This window comes from Procambarus clarkii, chromosome 84 (assembly GCF_040958095.1).
Source record: "Procambarus clarkii isolate CNS0578487 chromosome 84, FALCON_Pclarkii_2.0, whole genome shotgun sequence".
NCBI classification, from domain to species: domain Eukaryota; kingdom Metazoa; phylum Arthropoda; class Malacostraca; order Decapoda; family Cambaridae; genus Procambarus; species Procambarus clarkii.
The window spans coordinates 14343663-14362435 of NC_091233.1; the positions used below are offsets into that span (position 1 = coordinate 14343663).

Genomic DNA, 18773 nt, shown 5'->3' on the forward strand with positions numbered 1-18773 from the left:
GCCGGGTTCTGCCCCCCCCCCCTTCCCCCCTCCCTTTAAGTATCTAAAGTTTTGCTCTTCACTTGTCTGGCAGATGTTTCCTTTCCTATAAAACTAGTGATTTCAAGCCATTGTCTTTACCGCTCATTAATCTTCTCTTCCCTGGCTACTTAAAACACAGTTTTAAACAGCTCTTGGCTACTTTCAGTGGGATGTCTCCGGTACTCTCTCTCATGCTCTTTGCATTTACATGATGCTCAATGCAGTCTCTCATACTGTTTTAGTTTCTTCTTCTGAGATTTACTTCGTCCAGTCGTATAGTTTGAACTCTGAGACAGTGCTCAATTTGCTTATTAAGGTCATCTACAAGAGAATTGTCTACCTTTCTTCTCGTTCGTTGGATTATTATTAATGTACTCCCACCTTTATTCTCCTTATTTCACTAAAGCCTGTTATTTATGTAATATATTCTGATAAATATATTATAATATCTCTCACTAGTGGGTGTTCGATATATTACATATTCAGTAGTTGAAACGCTGCATATAATTTTTTGTATATGAAATGGGCATATGAAATTTTTTAATGTAAAAAAATAAGACCACGATATTATTCTAAACGAAAGAGTAAAATTAACTTTAAATTAAGCATAACTGGTACTTGATGCTCTATTAATAACTGTTACCTAGTCCCGCCAGCTTGTCTCCTATCCTCCAGGTATGCAGCCAGTAAGTCTCGTATCTCCCCATAGTCCATATAGTTAGTTTCATATCTCCAAAGTGCCCAACCAGTAACAATCGCAAATTTCCCTAGTGCCCAGCCAGTAATAGTATCTTTCCTCCCCTGTGCCCAGCCTGTGTGCCAATACATCAAGTAGTGCCCAGAGAACCACCATGCGGTCTATCATCTTCCTGTCAGCAATTGTAATGCTCACCGCTGCCGCTGGTGTCAGGAACATCGTATTTATGTCTAACGAAGGAAAACACGTAAGTCTGCATCTAATTTGTCTTCAGCTTTCTAAATAATGTACTTGTAGCCATCTAAGTATATAACGCATCACTGCCACTGAATGTAAGCCGCGATCATTCAACCAATCAATATCGTTATTCAGAAGTTATCCCACAAATATAATTGTAATATATTCAATAATATATTAAAAACTTAATAATACTCGCCTAATAATGATACTTTTACCTATATATTTTATGTAAGAAACTAAAATACTCATTATACCATAAATAATTGGTAACTATTTATATCTATACTATAAGAGAATGTTTGTCTGTTCAAAGCTAGAGGTGAAAAGATTGCATATAGCCTCACGCAAATTTACATGCTTAGTGGTATGTGACTCGGAAGGACTTGCTAAACTTTTCAAAGTTTTGAAGAACTCTGATACCAATGTGGTATTCAAAGATACGATAATATCCATTTTAATAAAAAACTTGCCCATTTATGTAAAAGGTGTATGTGTGTGTGTTTGTGTGTATTCGATCCTTTGTCATTCGTTTATTTACATCAGACAAGGAGGTAAATCTTTGAGTTCACGTTTTGATTTTATTAGAGCTGTCCAACATTCAAGTGTATTGTATTTACATGTCAATCACTGTGATCATATTGATTTCAGTGGGTCAAAAGTATTGGTCACTGCAGTGGTTTTGTTGAACGAAATTTGATCGAAACTTCGAACAATATAAATGGAAAGATTAAGTGATCTAGTATTTCTTCACCTTTCAGATGGTAGAAAATATTTGCAAAGACTGGTAAATATATAAAAAGGTTAATAAGTAACAATGATGTTGTGTTTAAGTAATGATATACATTTGTTTTACATAAAACTAAAACAGTTTTAATTGGCCTGATGCTAAAAGATGTTTCGTTAACTCCTGTTAACATTGTCTCAGGCAAAGTTCAAATGATTACTAAGATTTTTTCTGCATGATTCTAACTACATCCTCTCCCATGAATAAGGTGAAGCACCTCACATTATACAAACTCTTGTTTTTATAATAGCTGGTGCCGTATGTTATGATTCGTCGTGCTTTGGAAGTTGGCAAAGTGTAAATTGTGCTAGTTTGCTACTGATACATGTCTTGGTTAGCTTGATGTATACTGCCTCGTCGATGTCCAGTCTTCTGCTGTCGCTGTATCAGCCGATTATTTTTCCGTTATTTGTGAGGATATCTCTGAAGTGAAAATGTGTTTATGCTCTATTTCCGTTCATTACACAACCATACTAATAAGAGAATGCTTCCACATAAACAATGATAAACAACTAACTCTGTTTTCACAAAGAAAAATGTTGCTTTCAGGGTTCAAATGAGAACTTGTTACACGGATGCGGAACTGGCATGCTGAAGCCGAAATGTGTATGTCCCAAAGGAAAAGCATTTAATGGAAAAACCTGCATACGTGAGTAGTACATGTAATCCAAGTTACACACTGTGTATATGTGTGTGTACTCACTTAGTTCTACGCAACTAATTGTGCTTGTAGTGCATGAGCTTAGGCTCTTTGTTCCTGCCTCTCAACTGGTGAACAGATTCTTGAACCTATTGGGCTCTGTCCAATCTATATTGGAAACTTTGTATGGATTCTTCCTCTATCACATCACTGCTTAATGCACTATATGTCAACTACTCTGACACTGAAAAATATATATCTAATGTCTATGTGCCTCATTTGGGTACTAAGTTTCCACCTTGTGTCCCCTTGTTCGTGTTTCACGCGTGCTAAATAGTTTGTCTATGTTCACCCTGTCAAGTCCCCTGAGAAATTTAAAGGTGGTTATTATGTCTCCCCTTACTCTTGTCTTCCTGAGAAGTGAGTTTTAGCTTCAGTTGCATTTACTTGTAGCTCATACCTCTCGGCTCTGGGACTAGTCTGGTGAAATACATCTGAATTTTCTCTAACTTTATCGTGTGTTTAAATAGGTATGGATTCCTGGCTGGAGCTACATACTGCAGGATAGGTCTGATATAATTGGTTATAGGTGGCCTGGTCACGGACCGGGGAGACGTTGACCCCAGAAATCATCGCAAGGTAAGGTAACAAGGCCCTGAACGATTCCTTACACAAAATTCTAAAGGCAGTTCTTATGTTGGCAAATCCAGCATATGCCGCAGCTGATATACATTTGATGAGGATTTCTGGGGACAGGTTCGGTGTGATATCAATCCTCAGATCTCTCTCTAATATGACTATTGCCGGATTTCACCTCCCAGATGGTAACTTGTGTTCAACCTCTTCGTCCCTTCCTCTAATTTCATTACCTTTACGTGTCCACAAGTTAAACTTTAGCCATATTCTAAAACATTCCTCTAGTTTATCAAAGTCGTCCTGTAATCTTCATATGTCTTGATTCGTCTCATAATTTTTACATCATCAACAAACATAGAGAGAAATGATTTCCTCTGGGAAGTCGTTTACATATATCAGAAACAGCATTGGTCAAAGTAGTGGGACACCGATGGTGATATCTCGCCACTCTCATATCTTTCCCCTTCACTGCTCCTTGCTGCTTCCTGCTGCTTAGTATCCTTTATCCACTAGAGCACCTTATTTTCTACTCTTGCCTGCCTCTCCAACTATTTAAACCTTTTATTGGGTATTGTGTCAAAGGCTTTCTTACAGTCCAAGAAAATGCATTCTGCCAACCCTTCTCTCTTTAACCTAATTTTTGTCACTTGATCCTATAATTATATAAGGCCTGTGAAGCATGATTTACCATACATGGACCCATGCTGGTGATGTGTTATAAAGTTCTTTCCCTCCAGATGTTCTAACAGCCTTTTCCTCGTGATCTTCTCCATGTTGCATGGTTATGGAAACTAGCCTGTAGTTCAGGGCCTCTAACTGTCGCCCATTTTTTGTATATTGGGACTACATTAGCCGTCTTCCAATTTTCCATTAGGTCTCCAGTTTTCAGTTATCTGTGGTACACCATAGACAGTGAAACACTTAGTTCTGCTGCACCCTCTTTTAGAGTTCATTATGAGATTTTGTTTGGGCCAACAGCTTTTGTCACATTCAGCTCCAACAGATTCCTTTTGACATCATCACTGAGCTCAAATTCCTATATGGTGCCTTGGTTTGCCGCCTCCTTTCTTAGAACAAGGGCTTCTCCTTGCCCTGTTGTGAAGACCTCCTGGAACCTCTTGATGAGTTCTTCCCACACCTCCCTGTCATTTTGTGTATCTGTTCTCCCCTTTTCTCAGTTTCATCACTTATTCCTTCACTACCTTTTTCCTCCTAATGTGGCTAAGGAACAATTATGGTTGGGTCTTCGCTTTTTATCGGCATACAATTTTTAAAGTTTCTCTACTTTTCTCTAAACTCTGAGGTACTCATTCCTGGCTCTCTGGTAACTCTTCCTGCTCTCTTGTGTTCTGTTATTCCTGTAGTTTCTCCATGCTCTTGTACTCAATTGCTACGCTACTTTAAAATCCCTTCTGAACTATGGATTCTTCTGCTACTTTTCATTTTTCGATTTTTGGGCCTGGATAAACTTGTCTGCAGCTTCCTGACACTTGTGAGACGTATTCCATCATATCTCTTACACTTTTCTCAAAGTTCTGTTTCGCATGTTATTCCAATTAGGACGTTCCTCATCTCATCACATTTAACTCTTCGGTAATTTAGCCTTTTCCTTTCCGATCCCTTCCTTGGATTCACTATCACTTCCTCCAACAGGTACTCTTATAACAATATAATGTGATCACTCATTTTCATGTGGGCTTCAAATTTGACTTCCTTTATTTCTAACTCATTCAAGGTGAAATATCTGGTAGTCTAGCTTGTTCGTCATTGCCTCTTATTCTTGTGGGTCCCTTGACATGTTGGATAAAACGTTTTCTTGTTGTCACGTCCAAGAGTTTACCTCTCCAAGTATCTGCACCTCCATGTGGTTCCACATTCTCCCAGTCTCTTTCCGTCAATGAAGTCGCTCATGATTAGGAGCCTAGATCCATTGCAGCAGGCAATTGAAGCTGCTCTCTCTATTATATTAATGGGTTGCCATGTTGTTTCTATCGAATTCCTGAGTCTTCTGTCATATAATCGGTGGTTGTAAATGACTGCTGCTATTACCTAAGGACCACCCATTGTCATAGTTCCGATTATGTATTCTCTGAATCCTTCACAGCCCGAAATTCCAGCTCTTCAAAACTACAGTCCCTACATATCAGCGGAGCCTCTCCACTTCCTTCCCACTTTCCTTACTATATAGTGGTTCTGCAGAAACACTGCATTTGTTATGATGCCTGACAATTTTATTAAAGTGAGTGCTATTATATCATGGTTTTCTTCCTGCGCCCTTACGGCCACTTCACTTGCTTTATTAGTAACCCCATCGATGTTTGACTTTATCACCTTGAAGCTCACTTTCCTATATCCATTGTGACACACACTGGAGTAGGAAGCCGTTCCGTGGACAGGGCTACATGGATAGACTCATCCTCCTGTGGGTAGTTACCTTAGGTTCAGGGTGAGGTAGGGTTGGGGATATAGGGCTTCGATCTTGCTTGCCCTGCTTGGGGAAGGAAGTAGTTCAGGGGGTGCTCGGTGTGAGGAAGGAAGGGAGGATTTGGAGGATATTGTTGGCATTGTGAATGGGGAAAGGGAGGGGTTGGCTTGGGTGGGGAGAAGGCACACCCAGTCATCTAGTGTAACCAAGCTCCATCACACAAAAACACTTACAGTATCTCGGACATCTACTGTGGCCAAATTCGTCCACACTAGAAAATTTATAGTATCAGTCATCTAGTATGGCCAAGCTCCACCACACTAGAACATGTACATGTGACTGTGAGCAGTTGTCAGTATGAATACAAACGATCACGTTAGCCACTGGCATCACTGCTGACTCTGCTGAGCCCCATTGACATTATAAACAATAATGTTGAAAGTAAACAAAAAACATTGTAATGTTTTTGTCTTACAATACAGCTGACCTGTGTGTCTCCAACCCGTGTGATCCTGGGACCTGCGTTGGTACCGGAACCAGCTCCAGCTGCTGCTGTCCAAGTGGCTATATGACCACTGGTACCAAGTGTGTTAGTAAGTTCTCTCCATTGATATGTTGCCTTGAGATTCATTTAATTTATTATTAACTTACACGACTTATCGCTGTAATCAGTTTCATAAAATTTATTGTACAAAGTTCCCACAACATGAGGTTTTTGCAGTGTTTCTATTTGCAACAACATGTAATAACTATGTTTGGTTTCATACGATATTGCCGTCGGATAGAACAATGAACAGTGTGTCCAGGTCTCACACCGCCTTGTCCTGGTGGCCTGGAAAATAGAAAGATAAATGTTTGTCTCACATGTCACATCTTAATTGGAAGATATAATGGGAAAACTGAGGAAAATGAGAGGAAGAGTGTAGATGGTAAACTGTGTAGGTAGGATATGATGAGAGTAAGAAAGGAATAAAGATGGAAGGGCAGAAGCTTTTTCCATACCTGAGGTACACACATAAAGATGTGCCATAGGGTGCTGGTAATGTTGGATAGTTGAAGTGTCTGTAAGACAGGTAGAGAGAGATATGCACCTGTAGGAGTTCAAGTGTGCAAGGCAAATATTAAAGAGAAAGTGATGATGTTTTAGGAAACAGCTGAATGATTGCGTGGAGAAGCCATAGGAGGGAAGGGAAGTCATTCCAGGGAGTTATAATGGTAGCTCGGGCAACAAATGAATAAACTTCTGTACGAGACTGGGTTATAAAAGGTGGGACTGGGATCTTAGTGAAAATGTGTTTTGGGAGAAGTTTTTTCTGTCGGATACTTTCTTGCTCTCACATCTCGCTAACTATATATTGAACAAATAAAATGATTTTCATAATTTCTCGATTAAGATTCCATATATTTTACAAACTTGATGGGAAACAAATAATTGCAAAGCGCCCTTACTTTTTGTCTTAAGGAGAAAAGTGGGAAAGGAATTAGGGTGGAAAAGGTGGGAAATGAAGGAGAGATGGGAGATGGATATAGGAAGAGAAGGGCACAGAGAAGAGGTGAAAAGAGGGGGATAGTGCAGGAAGGGTAAGAGATGGGTATATTAGAGATAAAAATGGTGGATAGGGAAGGAGAGGTGAGGGAGGGGAATAGGGCGAGAGGTGAGGGGAGGCAAGGTCTATTGTGTAAGTGTAGAATATTTGTGCAAGTGTAGGCAAGGTCTTTTGTGTAAGTGAAAGCAAAGTTTTTTTATAAGTGTATGGTATTTGTGTAGGTGTATGCAAGGTCTTTTCTGCAAGTGTAGGGTATTTGTGTAAATCTTGCCAAGATCTTTTGTACAGGTGTAAAGGTATTTTCTGCAAGTGCAGGCAAGGTCTTTTGTGTGAGTGCAGTTAGTTTAGTTCATTTATTATGCACCCCAATAGCAATCTTGTGGCCGGTAGTGGAAAGGGTTAGAGGCACATAATGGGCTCGGGCACTGAATCCCATAATTCATTTAGCTAAGAAAGGTAAAATCTTGATGAGCTAGTTACAAAATTCAATATAATTAGTCACATCATCAATGGAATCGAGATCGACCAAGTAGTTTCTAAATGAAGCAACTTATATATCTGATGAGCTAGTGTCACAATTGATATGTTTGTCCAGCACACCGTCCCCCATCCCGTGGGCAGTGGTGGATAGGTTACAATCACTTAGTTACTACCTACAGTTAGCAAACTGGGGATATTTGGCTAAAATTTCTGGTTGCAGATAATTTTAAGTAAAATATTTACACATCTTTGGAACATTAGTTAAAGGATTGTCTCTGAATTCACGTATCTTTTTGCACTCCATCACATAGCGACGGAGGGTGTGCGAATAGTTTTGTTGACTGGGAAGGCCTTTTATATAAGTGTAGGGTATTTGTGTAAGTGTTGGTATATGTGCGCATGAAGGCAAGGTCTTTTGTGGAAGGAGAATCAAAGTATTTTTCGAACGTTGATGCAGGGTATCACAAGTAATTTAAAGTACGGTGTCTTGAATTCGACGATGGAAGGTATTGTTCCCTTTGATAGTTTAGCAAAGAGGCAACCGTGACCTGAAAGCTCAGCCTAGCTGATGAGCTGCACCTGAAAGCTTAATACTGATAATCTTGGTTATCATTGCATTTATTAATATATTTTTGTACATTACAGCTGACCCGTGCGCCAATGTGACATGCTCTCCTGGCGTCTGTGTTGTGGATCCCAAGGGCATTGCAAGATGTTACTGTCCTGCTGGTTACATTGACTCAGAGGGCACTTGTTAGCCTAAGTTCGCGGTATTGATTACTTTGTATTAGATATCGATTCTAATGTCTTTCAGTTTATAAAACATTTACTTGCTTGAACAAATCCACAAGGGCCGTGGCGAGGATTCGAACTTGCGTCCGGGACATCCCAGACACTGCCTTAATCGACTGAGCTACGACAGGGTTAAAGGCCTATTGACATAGCTCGGGTGCAGGGGGGGTTGTGTAAAAGCCTGGTTTTTGCCTCGGAGAGGCTACGGGATCCAGGAAGTTCAGTAGAACTTCGGTTTCAACCCTTTTAACCCTGTCGTAGCTCAGTCGATTAAGGCAGTGTCTTGGATGCTCCCGGACGCAGGTTCGAATCCTCGTCACGGCCCTTGTGGATTTGTTCATTTAAATCATCACGTTAGTGTGATCTCTGTGTGTGATTTACTTGCTTCAAATGCTCATACATGATATCTATGCGCAAAATGGTAGCAAAGTTTGAAAACTTTAAATAATGTCTAGATTTGTTCTAGATTTTTTATAATAAATTTTTAATTAGTTAAAAATCTAACTGATATGAACCATTAATTATTATACAGAATTGAGAAGTCTGTTATTTTGGAGACCATTAATACTGCAATGCCACTGGAACAGGGACCAAAAAGTAGCATACATTTGCTTGGAGTATATGGTTGCTGGAATTCTGTCTCATATTCCTTACATTCGTCAAGATGAACAAACTCTCATAAACACCCTCTCCTATGCTAAGTCTTTGATCATTCCAGCCGCCTTGACCCTACCGTGACTCTTCTGAATATCCCTGTTTCCCATTTTCATTTGAACTGTGTTTGACCACAAAAGTCAAACGAAGAAGAATGGTCTCGGTTTACCTGTCTTCATCTTACAGTTTAATACAATAAACTAGTTTTACTGCTAAAATAAAAATGTAAAGCTATCCCTTTACTTTTTCTTCATGCAGTATGCATCTTGCAGAATTGAGCATCCCATTTCCTCACACCACATATAGGTGGCCGTGGTCGCAGACCAGGCCACGGGGACGTTAACTCTTGAAATCATCGCAAGGTAAGGTAACAAGGTCCTGAACGATTCCTTACACAAAATTCTAAAGGCATTTCTTATGTTGGCCAATCCGGTATATGCCGCTAATATCCTTTTGATCTGGGCTTCTGGGGACAGGTTCTGTGTGATATGAACCCCCAGATCTTTCTCTATTTGACTATTGCCAGATTTCCCCTCCCAGATGATAACTTGTGTTCAAGCTCCTCCTCCCTACGCCTAATTTCATTACTTTATATGTCCCTGAGTTAAACTTTAGTAACCATTTTCTAGACCATTCCTCCAGGTCGTCCTGTAGTCTGTCTATCTTCACCTGTCTTGATTCATCTCAATTTTTTCATCATCAGCTAACATTGAGAGGAATAAGTCTATACCATCTGGGAGATCGTTTACATATATCAGAAACAGGATGGGTCCAGGTACAGAGCCCTGTGGGACTCCGATGGTGGTATATTGCCATCTTTGATGTCTCTTCCTCCCTCACAATTACTCGCTGTTTGCTGTTTCTTAGTATGATTTATTCACTAGTGCACCATACCTTTCACTCCTGCCTGTTTCTCCAACTATTATAACAATCGTTTATTGGGTACTGTGCCAAAGGCTTCCTGACAGTCCAAGAAAATGGGATCTACCCACCCTTCTCTTTTTTGCCTAATTTTTGTCAGCAAGTCATACAATTATATTACGCCTGTTAGGCATCATTTACGATCCTTGAATCCATGCTGGTTATGTGTTACAAAGCAATTTCCCTCCTGATGCTTCTTGAGCCTTTTCCTCATGATTTTCTCCTTATTGCATGGCTAGGGAAACTGGCCTGTAGTTCAGTGCCTCTTGCAACAGGCACTGAGCTTTTTTAAGTGTAGGGAATGTTTTTTTGTGTAGGTGAAGGCAGTCTTTTGTATGGGTGAAAGCACGTTCTTTTCTTAAATTATAAACAAATTCTTTTGTGTAAGCGTAAGATATTTGTGTAAGTGAAGGGTATTTGTGTTAGTGTTGATAAGATCTTTTGTGTAGGAAAGGTGTTTTGTTTAAGCGTAGGATATTTGTGTTAGTGTAGGCAGGGTCTTTTTGTGTAAGGGGCAGTAAGGTTTGTTATGTAAATGTATGTAAGGTCTTTTGTGTAAGTGTAGGTAAAATCTTTTGTGCAAGGTGAATCAAAATATTGTTCAAACGTTAATGTAAGGTATATCGGGTAATTTAAAGTACGGTGTTTTGAATTCGACGATGGAAGGCATTCAGTTCTGTTTGATAGTTTAGCAAAGAGGCAACCATGACCTGAAAGCTCAGCCTAGCTGATGAGCTGCTCCTGAAAGCTTAATACTGATAATCTAGGTTATCATGGCATTTATTAATATATTTTTGTACATTAGAGCTGACCCGTGCGCCAATGTGACATGCTTTCCTGGCGTCTGTGTTGTGGATCCAAAGGGCATTGCAAGATGTTACTGTCCTGCTGGTTTCATTGACTCACTTGTTCGCGTAAGTTCGCGGTATTGATTACTTTGTATTAGATATCGATTCTAATGTCTTTCAGTTTATAAAACATTTACTTGCTTGAACAAATCCACAAGGGCCGTGACGAGGATTCGAACCTGCGTCCGGGACATCCCAGACACTGCCTTAATCGACTGAGCTACGACAGGGTTAAAAGGCCTATTGACATAGCTCGGGTGCAGAGGGGGGTTGTGTAAAAGCCTGGTTTGTGCCTCGGAGAGGCTACGGGATCCAGGAAGTTCAGTAGAACTTCGGTTTCACCCCTTTTAACCCTGTCGTAGCTCAGTCGATTAAGGCAGTGTCTTGGATGTTCCCGGACGCAGGTTCGAATCCTCGTCACGGCCCTTGTGGATTTGTTCATTTGATTCATCACGTTAGTGTGATCTGTGTGTGTGATTTACTTGCTTCAAATGCTCATACATGATATCTATGCGCAAAATGGTAGCAAAGTTTGAAAACTTTAAATAATGTCTAGATTTGTTCTAGATTTTTTATAATAAATTTTTAATTATTTAAAAATCTAACTGATATGAGACATTAATTATTATACAGAATTGAGAAGTCTGTTATTTTGGAGACCATTAATACTGCAATGCCACTGGAACAGGGACCAAAAAGTAGCATACATTTGCTTGGAGTATATGGTTGCTGGAATTCTGTCTCATATTCCTTACATTCGTCAAGATAACAAACTCTCATAAACACCCTCTCTTATGCTAAGTCTTTGATCATTCCAGCCGCCTTGACCGTACCGTGACTCTTCTGAATATTCCTGTTTCCCATTTTCATTTGAACTGTGTTTGACCACAAAAGTCAAACGAAGAAGAATGGTCGCGGTTTACCTGTCTTCATCTTACAGTTTAATACAATAAACTAGTTCTACTGCTAAAATAAAAATGTAAAGCTATCCCTTTACTTTTTCTTCATGCAGTATGCATCTTGCATAATTGAGCATCCCATTTCCCCACACCACATATAAGTGGCCCTGGTCGCAGACCAGGCCACGGGGACGTTAACCCTTGAAATCATCGCAAGGTAAGGTAACAAGGTCCTGAACGATTCCTTACACAAAATTCTAAAGGCATTTCTTATGTTGGCCAATCCGGTATATGCCGCTAATATCCTTTTGATCTGGGCTTCTGGGGACAGGTTCTGTGTGATATGAACCCCCAGATCTTTCTCTATTTGACTATTGCCAGATTTCCCCTCCCAGATGATAACTTGTGTTCAAGCTCCTCCTCCCTACGCCTAATTTCATTACTTTATATGTCCCTGAGTTAAACTTTAGTAACCATTTTCTAGACCATTCCTCCAGGTCGTCCTGTAGTCTGTCTATCTTCACCTGTCTTGATTCATCTCAATTTTTTCATCATCAGCTAACATTGAGAGGAATAAATCTATACCATCTGGGAGATCGTTTACATATATCAGAAACAGGATGGGTCCAGGTACAGAGCCCTGTGGGACTCCGATGGTGGTATATTGCCATCTTTGATGTCTCTTCCCCCCTCACAATTACTCGCTGTTTGCTGTTTCTTAGTATGATTTATTCACTAGTGCACCATACCTTTCACTCCTGCCTGTTTCTCCAACTATTATAACAATCGTTTATTGGGTACTGTGCCAAAGGCTTCCTGACCGTCCAAGAAAATGGGGTCTACCCACCCTTCTATTTTTTGTCTAATTTTTGTCACCTAGTCATACAATTATATTACGCCTGTTAGGCATGATTTACGATCCTTGAATCCATGCTGGTAATGTGTTACAAAGCAATTTCCCTCCTGATGCTTCTTGAGCCTTTTCCTCATGATTTTCTCCTTATTGCATGGCTAGGGAAACTGGCCTGTAGTTCAGTGCCTCTTACAACAGGCAACAGGCACTGAGCTTTTTTAAGTGTAGGGAATGTTTTTTTGTGTAGGTGAAGGCAGTCTTTTGTATGGGTGAAAGCACGTTCTTTTCTTAAGTAATAAACAAAGTCTTTTGTGTAAGCGTAGGATATTTGTGTAAGTGAAGGGTATTTGTGTTAGTGTTGATAAGATCTTTTGTGTAGGAAAGGTGTTTTGTTTAAGCGTAGGATATTTGTGTTAGTGTAGGCAGGGTCTTTTGTGTAAGGGGCAGTAAGGTTTGTTATGTAAATGTATGTAAGGTCTTTTGTGTAAGTGTAGGTAAAATCTTTTGTGCAAGGAGAATCAAAATATTGTTCAAACGTTAATGTAAGGTATATCGGGTAATTTAAAGTACGGTGTTTTGAATTCGACGATGGAAGGCATTCAGTTCTGTTTGATAGTTTAGCAAAGAGGCAACCATGACCTGAAAGCTCAGCCTAGCTGATGAGCTGCTCCTGAAAGCTTAATACTGATAATATTAGTTATCATGGCATTTAATAATATATTTTGGAACATAACAGCTGACCCGTGCGCCAGTGTCTGCTCCTGCTGCCTGTGCTGTGGATCCCAAAGGCATTGCTGACTGTTACTGTCCTTTTGGGTACATTGAAAACAAGGGAACTTGTTTGCGTAAGTTTTCGGTATTGATTACTTTGTATCAGATGTCGATTCTAATGTCTTTCAGTTTATAAAACTTTTACTTGCATCTACTGATTCCTAATGTTAAATGCTCATGCATAGTATCTATGTGTAAAATGGTAACAAAGTTCGAAAACCTTAAATAACGTTTAGATTTTTTCAGATTCCAAAATTAATGAAATTAATTGTGGAATCAATTATATAAATAATTTTATTTAGTTAAAAGTCTAACTCATATGTAACAAATTAATTATTATACCGAATTGAGAACATTTTGTTACTTTGGAGAACATTAATACTATAATGCCGCTGGAACAGGACCCAAAAAGAATGGATTTTTGCTTGGAATAGATGGTTGCTGGAATTCCGTCTCATATTCTTCACATTGGCTAAGATAAACAAACTCTCATAAACACCCTCTCTTATGTTAAGTCTTTGATCATTCCAGCCGCCATGACCCTACCGTGACTCTTCTGAATATTCCTGTTTCCCATTTTCATTTGAACTGTGTTTGACAAAAGTCAAACGAAGAATGATCTCGGTTTACCTGTCTTCATCTTAGAGTTTAATACAATAAATTATGGTTCTAATACTAAACTAAAAATGTAAAGCTATCCCCTTTACTTTTTCTCCATGCAATATGCATATTGCCAAATAGAGCATCCCATTTTTCCACGAAACATTCCCCTACACAGAGGAAATGCGATTTGTGCTTCACTCTCCGCAAAGTGTCTTCTCCCTCAGGAATAAATAACCAAAAGAGTACTAACCAACATTTCAAGAAAGCAATATTAATTATGTAAAATAATTTATTATATAATTAATTAAGAATGTATATATAATTTTATTCATATTATTATTAATTGCATATACAACCAAAAGTAAAGTGTGATATGTGATAACTAGGATATTCTTGCACAAACTAAGCAATCTCGACAGTCTAATCTGAAATATGCAAGCCTATGGCACACATTTTACCACCAGTAACTTTTCTTTTGATTACTATCTTAAATAATGAATATAAAATAATTTTTGCAGCAAATATGCAGAATAAGCAACTGGGCCCTAATAAATCTCTTTAATTATGGCAAATCTCTGTGAAGTCAGTCATTGCCTCGGTACATGTTTAACGAACGGATTAATCTCTAAATGCGTGTAAGTATTAGCCTGTACATACTCATTCTAATAACAAAAACATGCGTACGTGCATATGTACTCACACACATACACACACACAGTGGTGCAGCTCTGTTGGTAAGAAAAGCTGTATTTTTAGGAGATGGTTATTCAGGGCCATGAACGTTTCAGTGACTATATAACAGGTACCATAGCAATTGGAGGACAAAAAATTATAGTCGTAGTCATATATATAACCCTCCCCCCCAACAAATGACAGAAGACCCAGACAGAAATAAGTGAGAAAAAACATGGCCACCATTAACATAATAGCGGACAGCTTCAGTCGATAGAAGGAACGGATCTGGACTACTAGTCATGTGAGACTTAAAGCACAGGATGATAAATTCGGAGGACATAGACCCACATGGAAGGTCAGACACATGAAGGCCTAAGCTGATGGACGTGGCAACAAGAAACGTTGTAAGCCAACACATCAAGGGGACCGACAAGAACGAGAGGGGAAGATGAACCAGCCATGCTTAATCTGATATTTACCCTAAATGATTAGGATATAAGGAAAGTTAAGTTGGAAAGCACGCTTGGGAATGAGTGATCACAGTTTACTGAACTTTGAGTACCTGGTAGAGCTAGGATTTATCTCCCCAAAAACAGAACTAGGAAACAAAGGGCTGGCGTACCGAAAGGGAAATAATGAGGACATGAAAAGTTTCCTAAGGTATATACTATGGGACACAGAACTCCGAGCCAAGTCCGTACAAGACATGGTGGACTGTCACCCAAGTAATGTCGGGAGGCAGTAAAATGAGGGATTCGAAATTACAAGAAATGAGGTCAAGAGACACCTGTTTGGTCTAAAAGTGAGAAAGGTTATTCGTCCAGACAGAATCTCACCATGGGTATTGAAAAAGTGTGCGGAAACACTTTACGTGCCACTCCCCATAGTGTATAGTAGGTCACTGGAGACAGGAGACCTACCAGAAATATGGAAGACGGCTAATATAGTCCTAATATACAAAAAGTGTGAGGCACTGAACTACAGGCCAGTCTCCTTCACTTGTTTACGATGCAAGGTGATGGGAGAAGATCGTGAGAAAAAACCTAATAACACATCTGGAGAGAAGAGACTTCATTACAAACCACCAACATGGGTTCGTGGTGGGTAAATCTTGCCTCACAGCCTTGACAAAATTCTATGATCAGATGACCAAGATTAAGCAAGGAAGAGAAGGATGGGCGGACTGCATTTTCTTGAACTGTCGGAAAAGCCTTTGACACAGTACCCCCATAAGAGGCTGGTACATAAGCTGGAGAAACGGGCAAAAATAAATAGTAAAGGTGCCCCAGCGGGTAAGGGAGTACCCATGTCAAGAGGATAACATCAGCGGCATATGCCAGTTTGGCTAACATAAGAACGGCTTTTAGAAACTTGTGTAAGGAATCTCTCAAAACTTTGTATACCACATATGTCTGACCAATCCTGGAGTATGCGGCTCCAGCATGGAGTCCATATCTAGTCAAGCATAAGACTAAACTGGAAAAGGTTCAAAGGTTTGCCAGCAGATTAGTACCCGAGCTGAGAGGTATGAGCTACGAGGAGAGACTACGGGAATTAAACCTCACGTCACTGGGAGACAGAAGAGTTAGAGGGGACATGATCACCACATACAAGATTGTCAGAAATTGATAGGGGGAAATAAAAGACAGAATATTTAACACAAGGGGCACACACACTAGGGGACACGGGTGGAAATTGATTTCCAGAATGAGCCACAGATTTATTGTCAGTGTCATAGAAGACAAATGGAATGCATTTGGAAGTGATGTGGTAGAGACGCTGACTCCATACACAGCTTTAAGTGTAGATATGATAGAGGCCAGTAGGCACAAGAACCTGTACATTAGTTGATTGACTGTTGAAGATAAAACACAAAGTCAAGATAAAAAAAAACTATGAAAAATACTCGTCGCCAACCCGCGGTGGAATGGCCACCGAATTTTTTTAGCCTCCTCATCTCCCATCCACATCCTCTTAGAGAATTTCTATTCGTCATTCTTCCTCCTCCCCGCTCCCCCTTCCCCCTCCCCTCCTCCCGACTTTTGCAAGGTCTTTCGACATCGAAGAAGGAAGAGAGCAATATTTTTGATGGAAAGATAAAAAGATTCACGAAAGCAAGGGCAGTATTCACGAATGATAGCAGAAGTCATGAATGTAAGAGCAGTAGTCATGAAGGAAATAGTAGTAGTAGTATTCGAACAAAAGGCAGTATTCACGAAGGAAAGAAAGCTGTAGTCTTTAAGAGCACAGTATTCATGAAGGAAAAAGAGCAGAATTTATAAAGAAAAGTAATCAGTATTTCTGAATTAAAGGAAGTCGTATTTATGAAGGAAAGAAACTAAAATTCACAAAAGAAATACAGCAGTATTCAGGAAGAAATACAGTAGTATTCACGAAGTAAAGAGGGAAGTATTCATGAAGAAGAGAACAATGTTCATAAAGGAAAGAGAACCGTATTCTTAAAGGAAAGAGGAGTATTCATGAAAGAAAAAAACAGCATTCAAGAAGGAATACAATAGCAGCATTAATGAAAAAAGGTAAAGAGTATTATTATAGGAAAGAAGTATTCATGACAGAAACGAGAATATATGAGGAAGAGAGTAGTATTCATGAAACCATGAGTCACAATAATCACCACGGAGACAATTATCAGTGACGTGTAATAATTATCAACCACCACTGACACAACAATCACTACCACCATAATTGCTTCGGTAGTGTCATAATTATCACCCACAGCTAACACAATCACCACTGCCACAATTATGTCAATGATGGTTCATAATTATCACCTGCAACAGACACAATAATCACAACTGCATCCTTTACATCTCTCTCCACCCATCATGATGAACTTGCAGTAACATATAACTCCCAACTCCCTTGAATATATATCAATTTCACTATATCTCCTATATATTAAGCTACAAGTTCCCAGCTTCTCTGCCAACTTATTTATATTTTATTGTTAATCTTCATAAAGTAATAAGACATCACAAAACATTTTAGAAAATATTAGATGAACGTTGGTACTTGAATTTTATGATCAAAGACATATAAGCAACAAAAACAGCATAATCATTGCAATTGCATGTTGCAGGTAATCACCCCACAATGAGGAGCTTTCCATCATAAACAGCGATACACTTCATCATTGGAAGTGCATGTCATCAGTGCTATGAGAAGCCTTTCATTAAGGTCAACGATAAAACACACAATTCCCTGGGAACATTCAAAATTTTGTTTAAAACGTGGGAACTAATTAGCAAAATATAAAAGAAAATGATTTACAACTTGAAGAAAGGGTGAAGAAGATATTCCACCCTATATTTAGTAAATATAGGGTGGAATATCATCCTCTTTAGTAAATGTAGCGTGGAATATCAGCCCATTAATAAATAAACCTTTCATATTCCTAGACTTGGCTAAGAACTTTTTGATGTTTTCTAATACGTAAAAATTCCCTTAGGCAGCAAAATATTTAGTTTTGGGGAATTCAGACACTTTCCAACAAGTACATCACACAAGTTTTGTTTATTTATTTACATATTATGAATGCCTTGGATCTTTTTATTTGGCTGTTGCAGGCAAAAAGAGTAAAATTTAAGTTAGTATTATGTATAGCGTTATGTAAACTGTGCTTAGATTTATTGATATTCTTTCTGACAATCTAAAACTTCAAGGCTAGTAACAACAATCGCACAGCTTTTAACATTGAATTTATTAAGATATATATCCAGTATCCATAAACAGTTCCATAACATTTAGAAAGTAATGAGTGCCAATGATATTTGGAATTAAGTTTCATTTATTTAACAATATTATGTAATTGAAAAGCCTTTTACGTTTCAAAGCAATCAATAGCATATATAAAATTTTTTACTAATATCAAAATGCAAACAATTGTCTTTGAGTGTGCCGCCTGCTTTTAAATAAGTGTGTTCAATGCACATTTCGCTAGCATATTTTTTAAACTGGCTTCTATCCCTCCTCTGAACCTGCATTTGTTTTCCTCTAATTTTCTCCTTAAATAAGGATAAATTCCAATTATATATATATATATATATATATAATTGGATATTCCTCGCTGATTGGCTGCGTGTCCAGCTGCACCTGCCCTCCACCCCCCCACACTACCTGATGTCTGGGGCCACACGACCTACCGCTCTCAGAATATCCAGTGCTTTCATCAGGTTAACACGTCTCCTTGGTAGACTAAGCTGTGGCTTACGTGTACTAAGAGAGGTGATAGCTTGAAGCCAATATATATATATATATATATATATA

General features: G+C 39.0%; 1 protein-coding gene and 1 long non-coding RNA gene across 2 annotated transcripts in view; both read left to right on the top strand.

Moving 5' to 3' along the window:
- The window catches only part of LOC138358555 (protein delta homolog 1-like), a 49539-nt gene extending 40769 nt beyond the window's left edge, over positions 1-8770 (top strand). Inside the window, exons 2-5 of the mRNA XM_069316568.1 lie at positions 833-965; positions 2292-2391; positions 5926-6036; positions 8116-8770. Of these exons, the coding sequence (XP_069172669.1) occupies positions 873-965; positions 2292-2391; positions 5926-6036; positions 8116-8228 (417 nt within the window). The 5' untranslated portion in view covers positions 833-872 and the 3' untranslated portion in view covers positions 8229-8770. The remainder of the gene's footprint in view (positions 1-832; positions 966-2291; positions 2392-5925; positions 6037-8115) is intronic.
- A 5603-nt stretch (positions 8771-14373) lies between these two features.
- On the top strand, positions 14374-18448 carry LOC123774865 (uncharacterized). The gene is made up of 2 exons (XR_011225445.1): positions 14374-14446; positions 17587-18448. It is a non-coding gene; the product is annotated as an uncharacterized lncRNA (long non-coding RNA).
- The last annotated feature ends 325 nt before the right edge of the window (positions 18449-18773 follow it).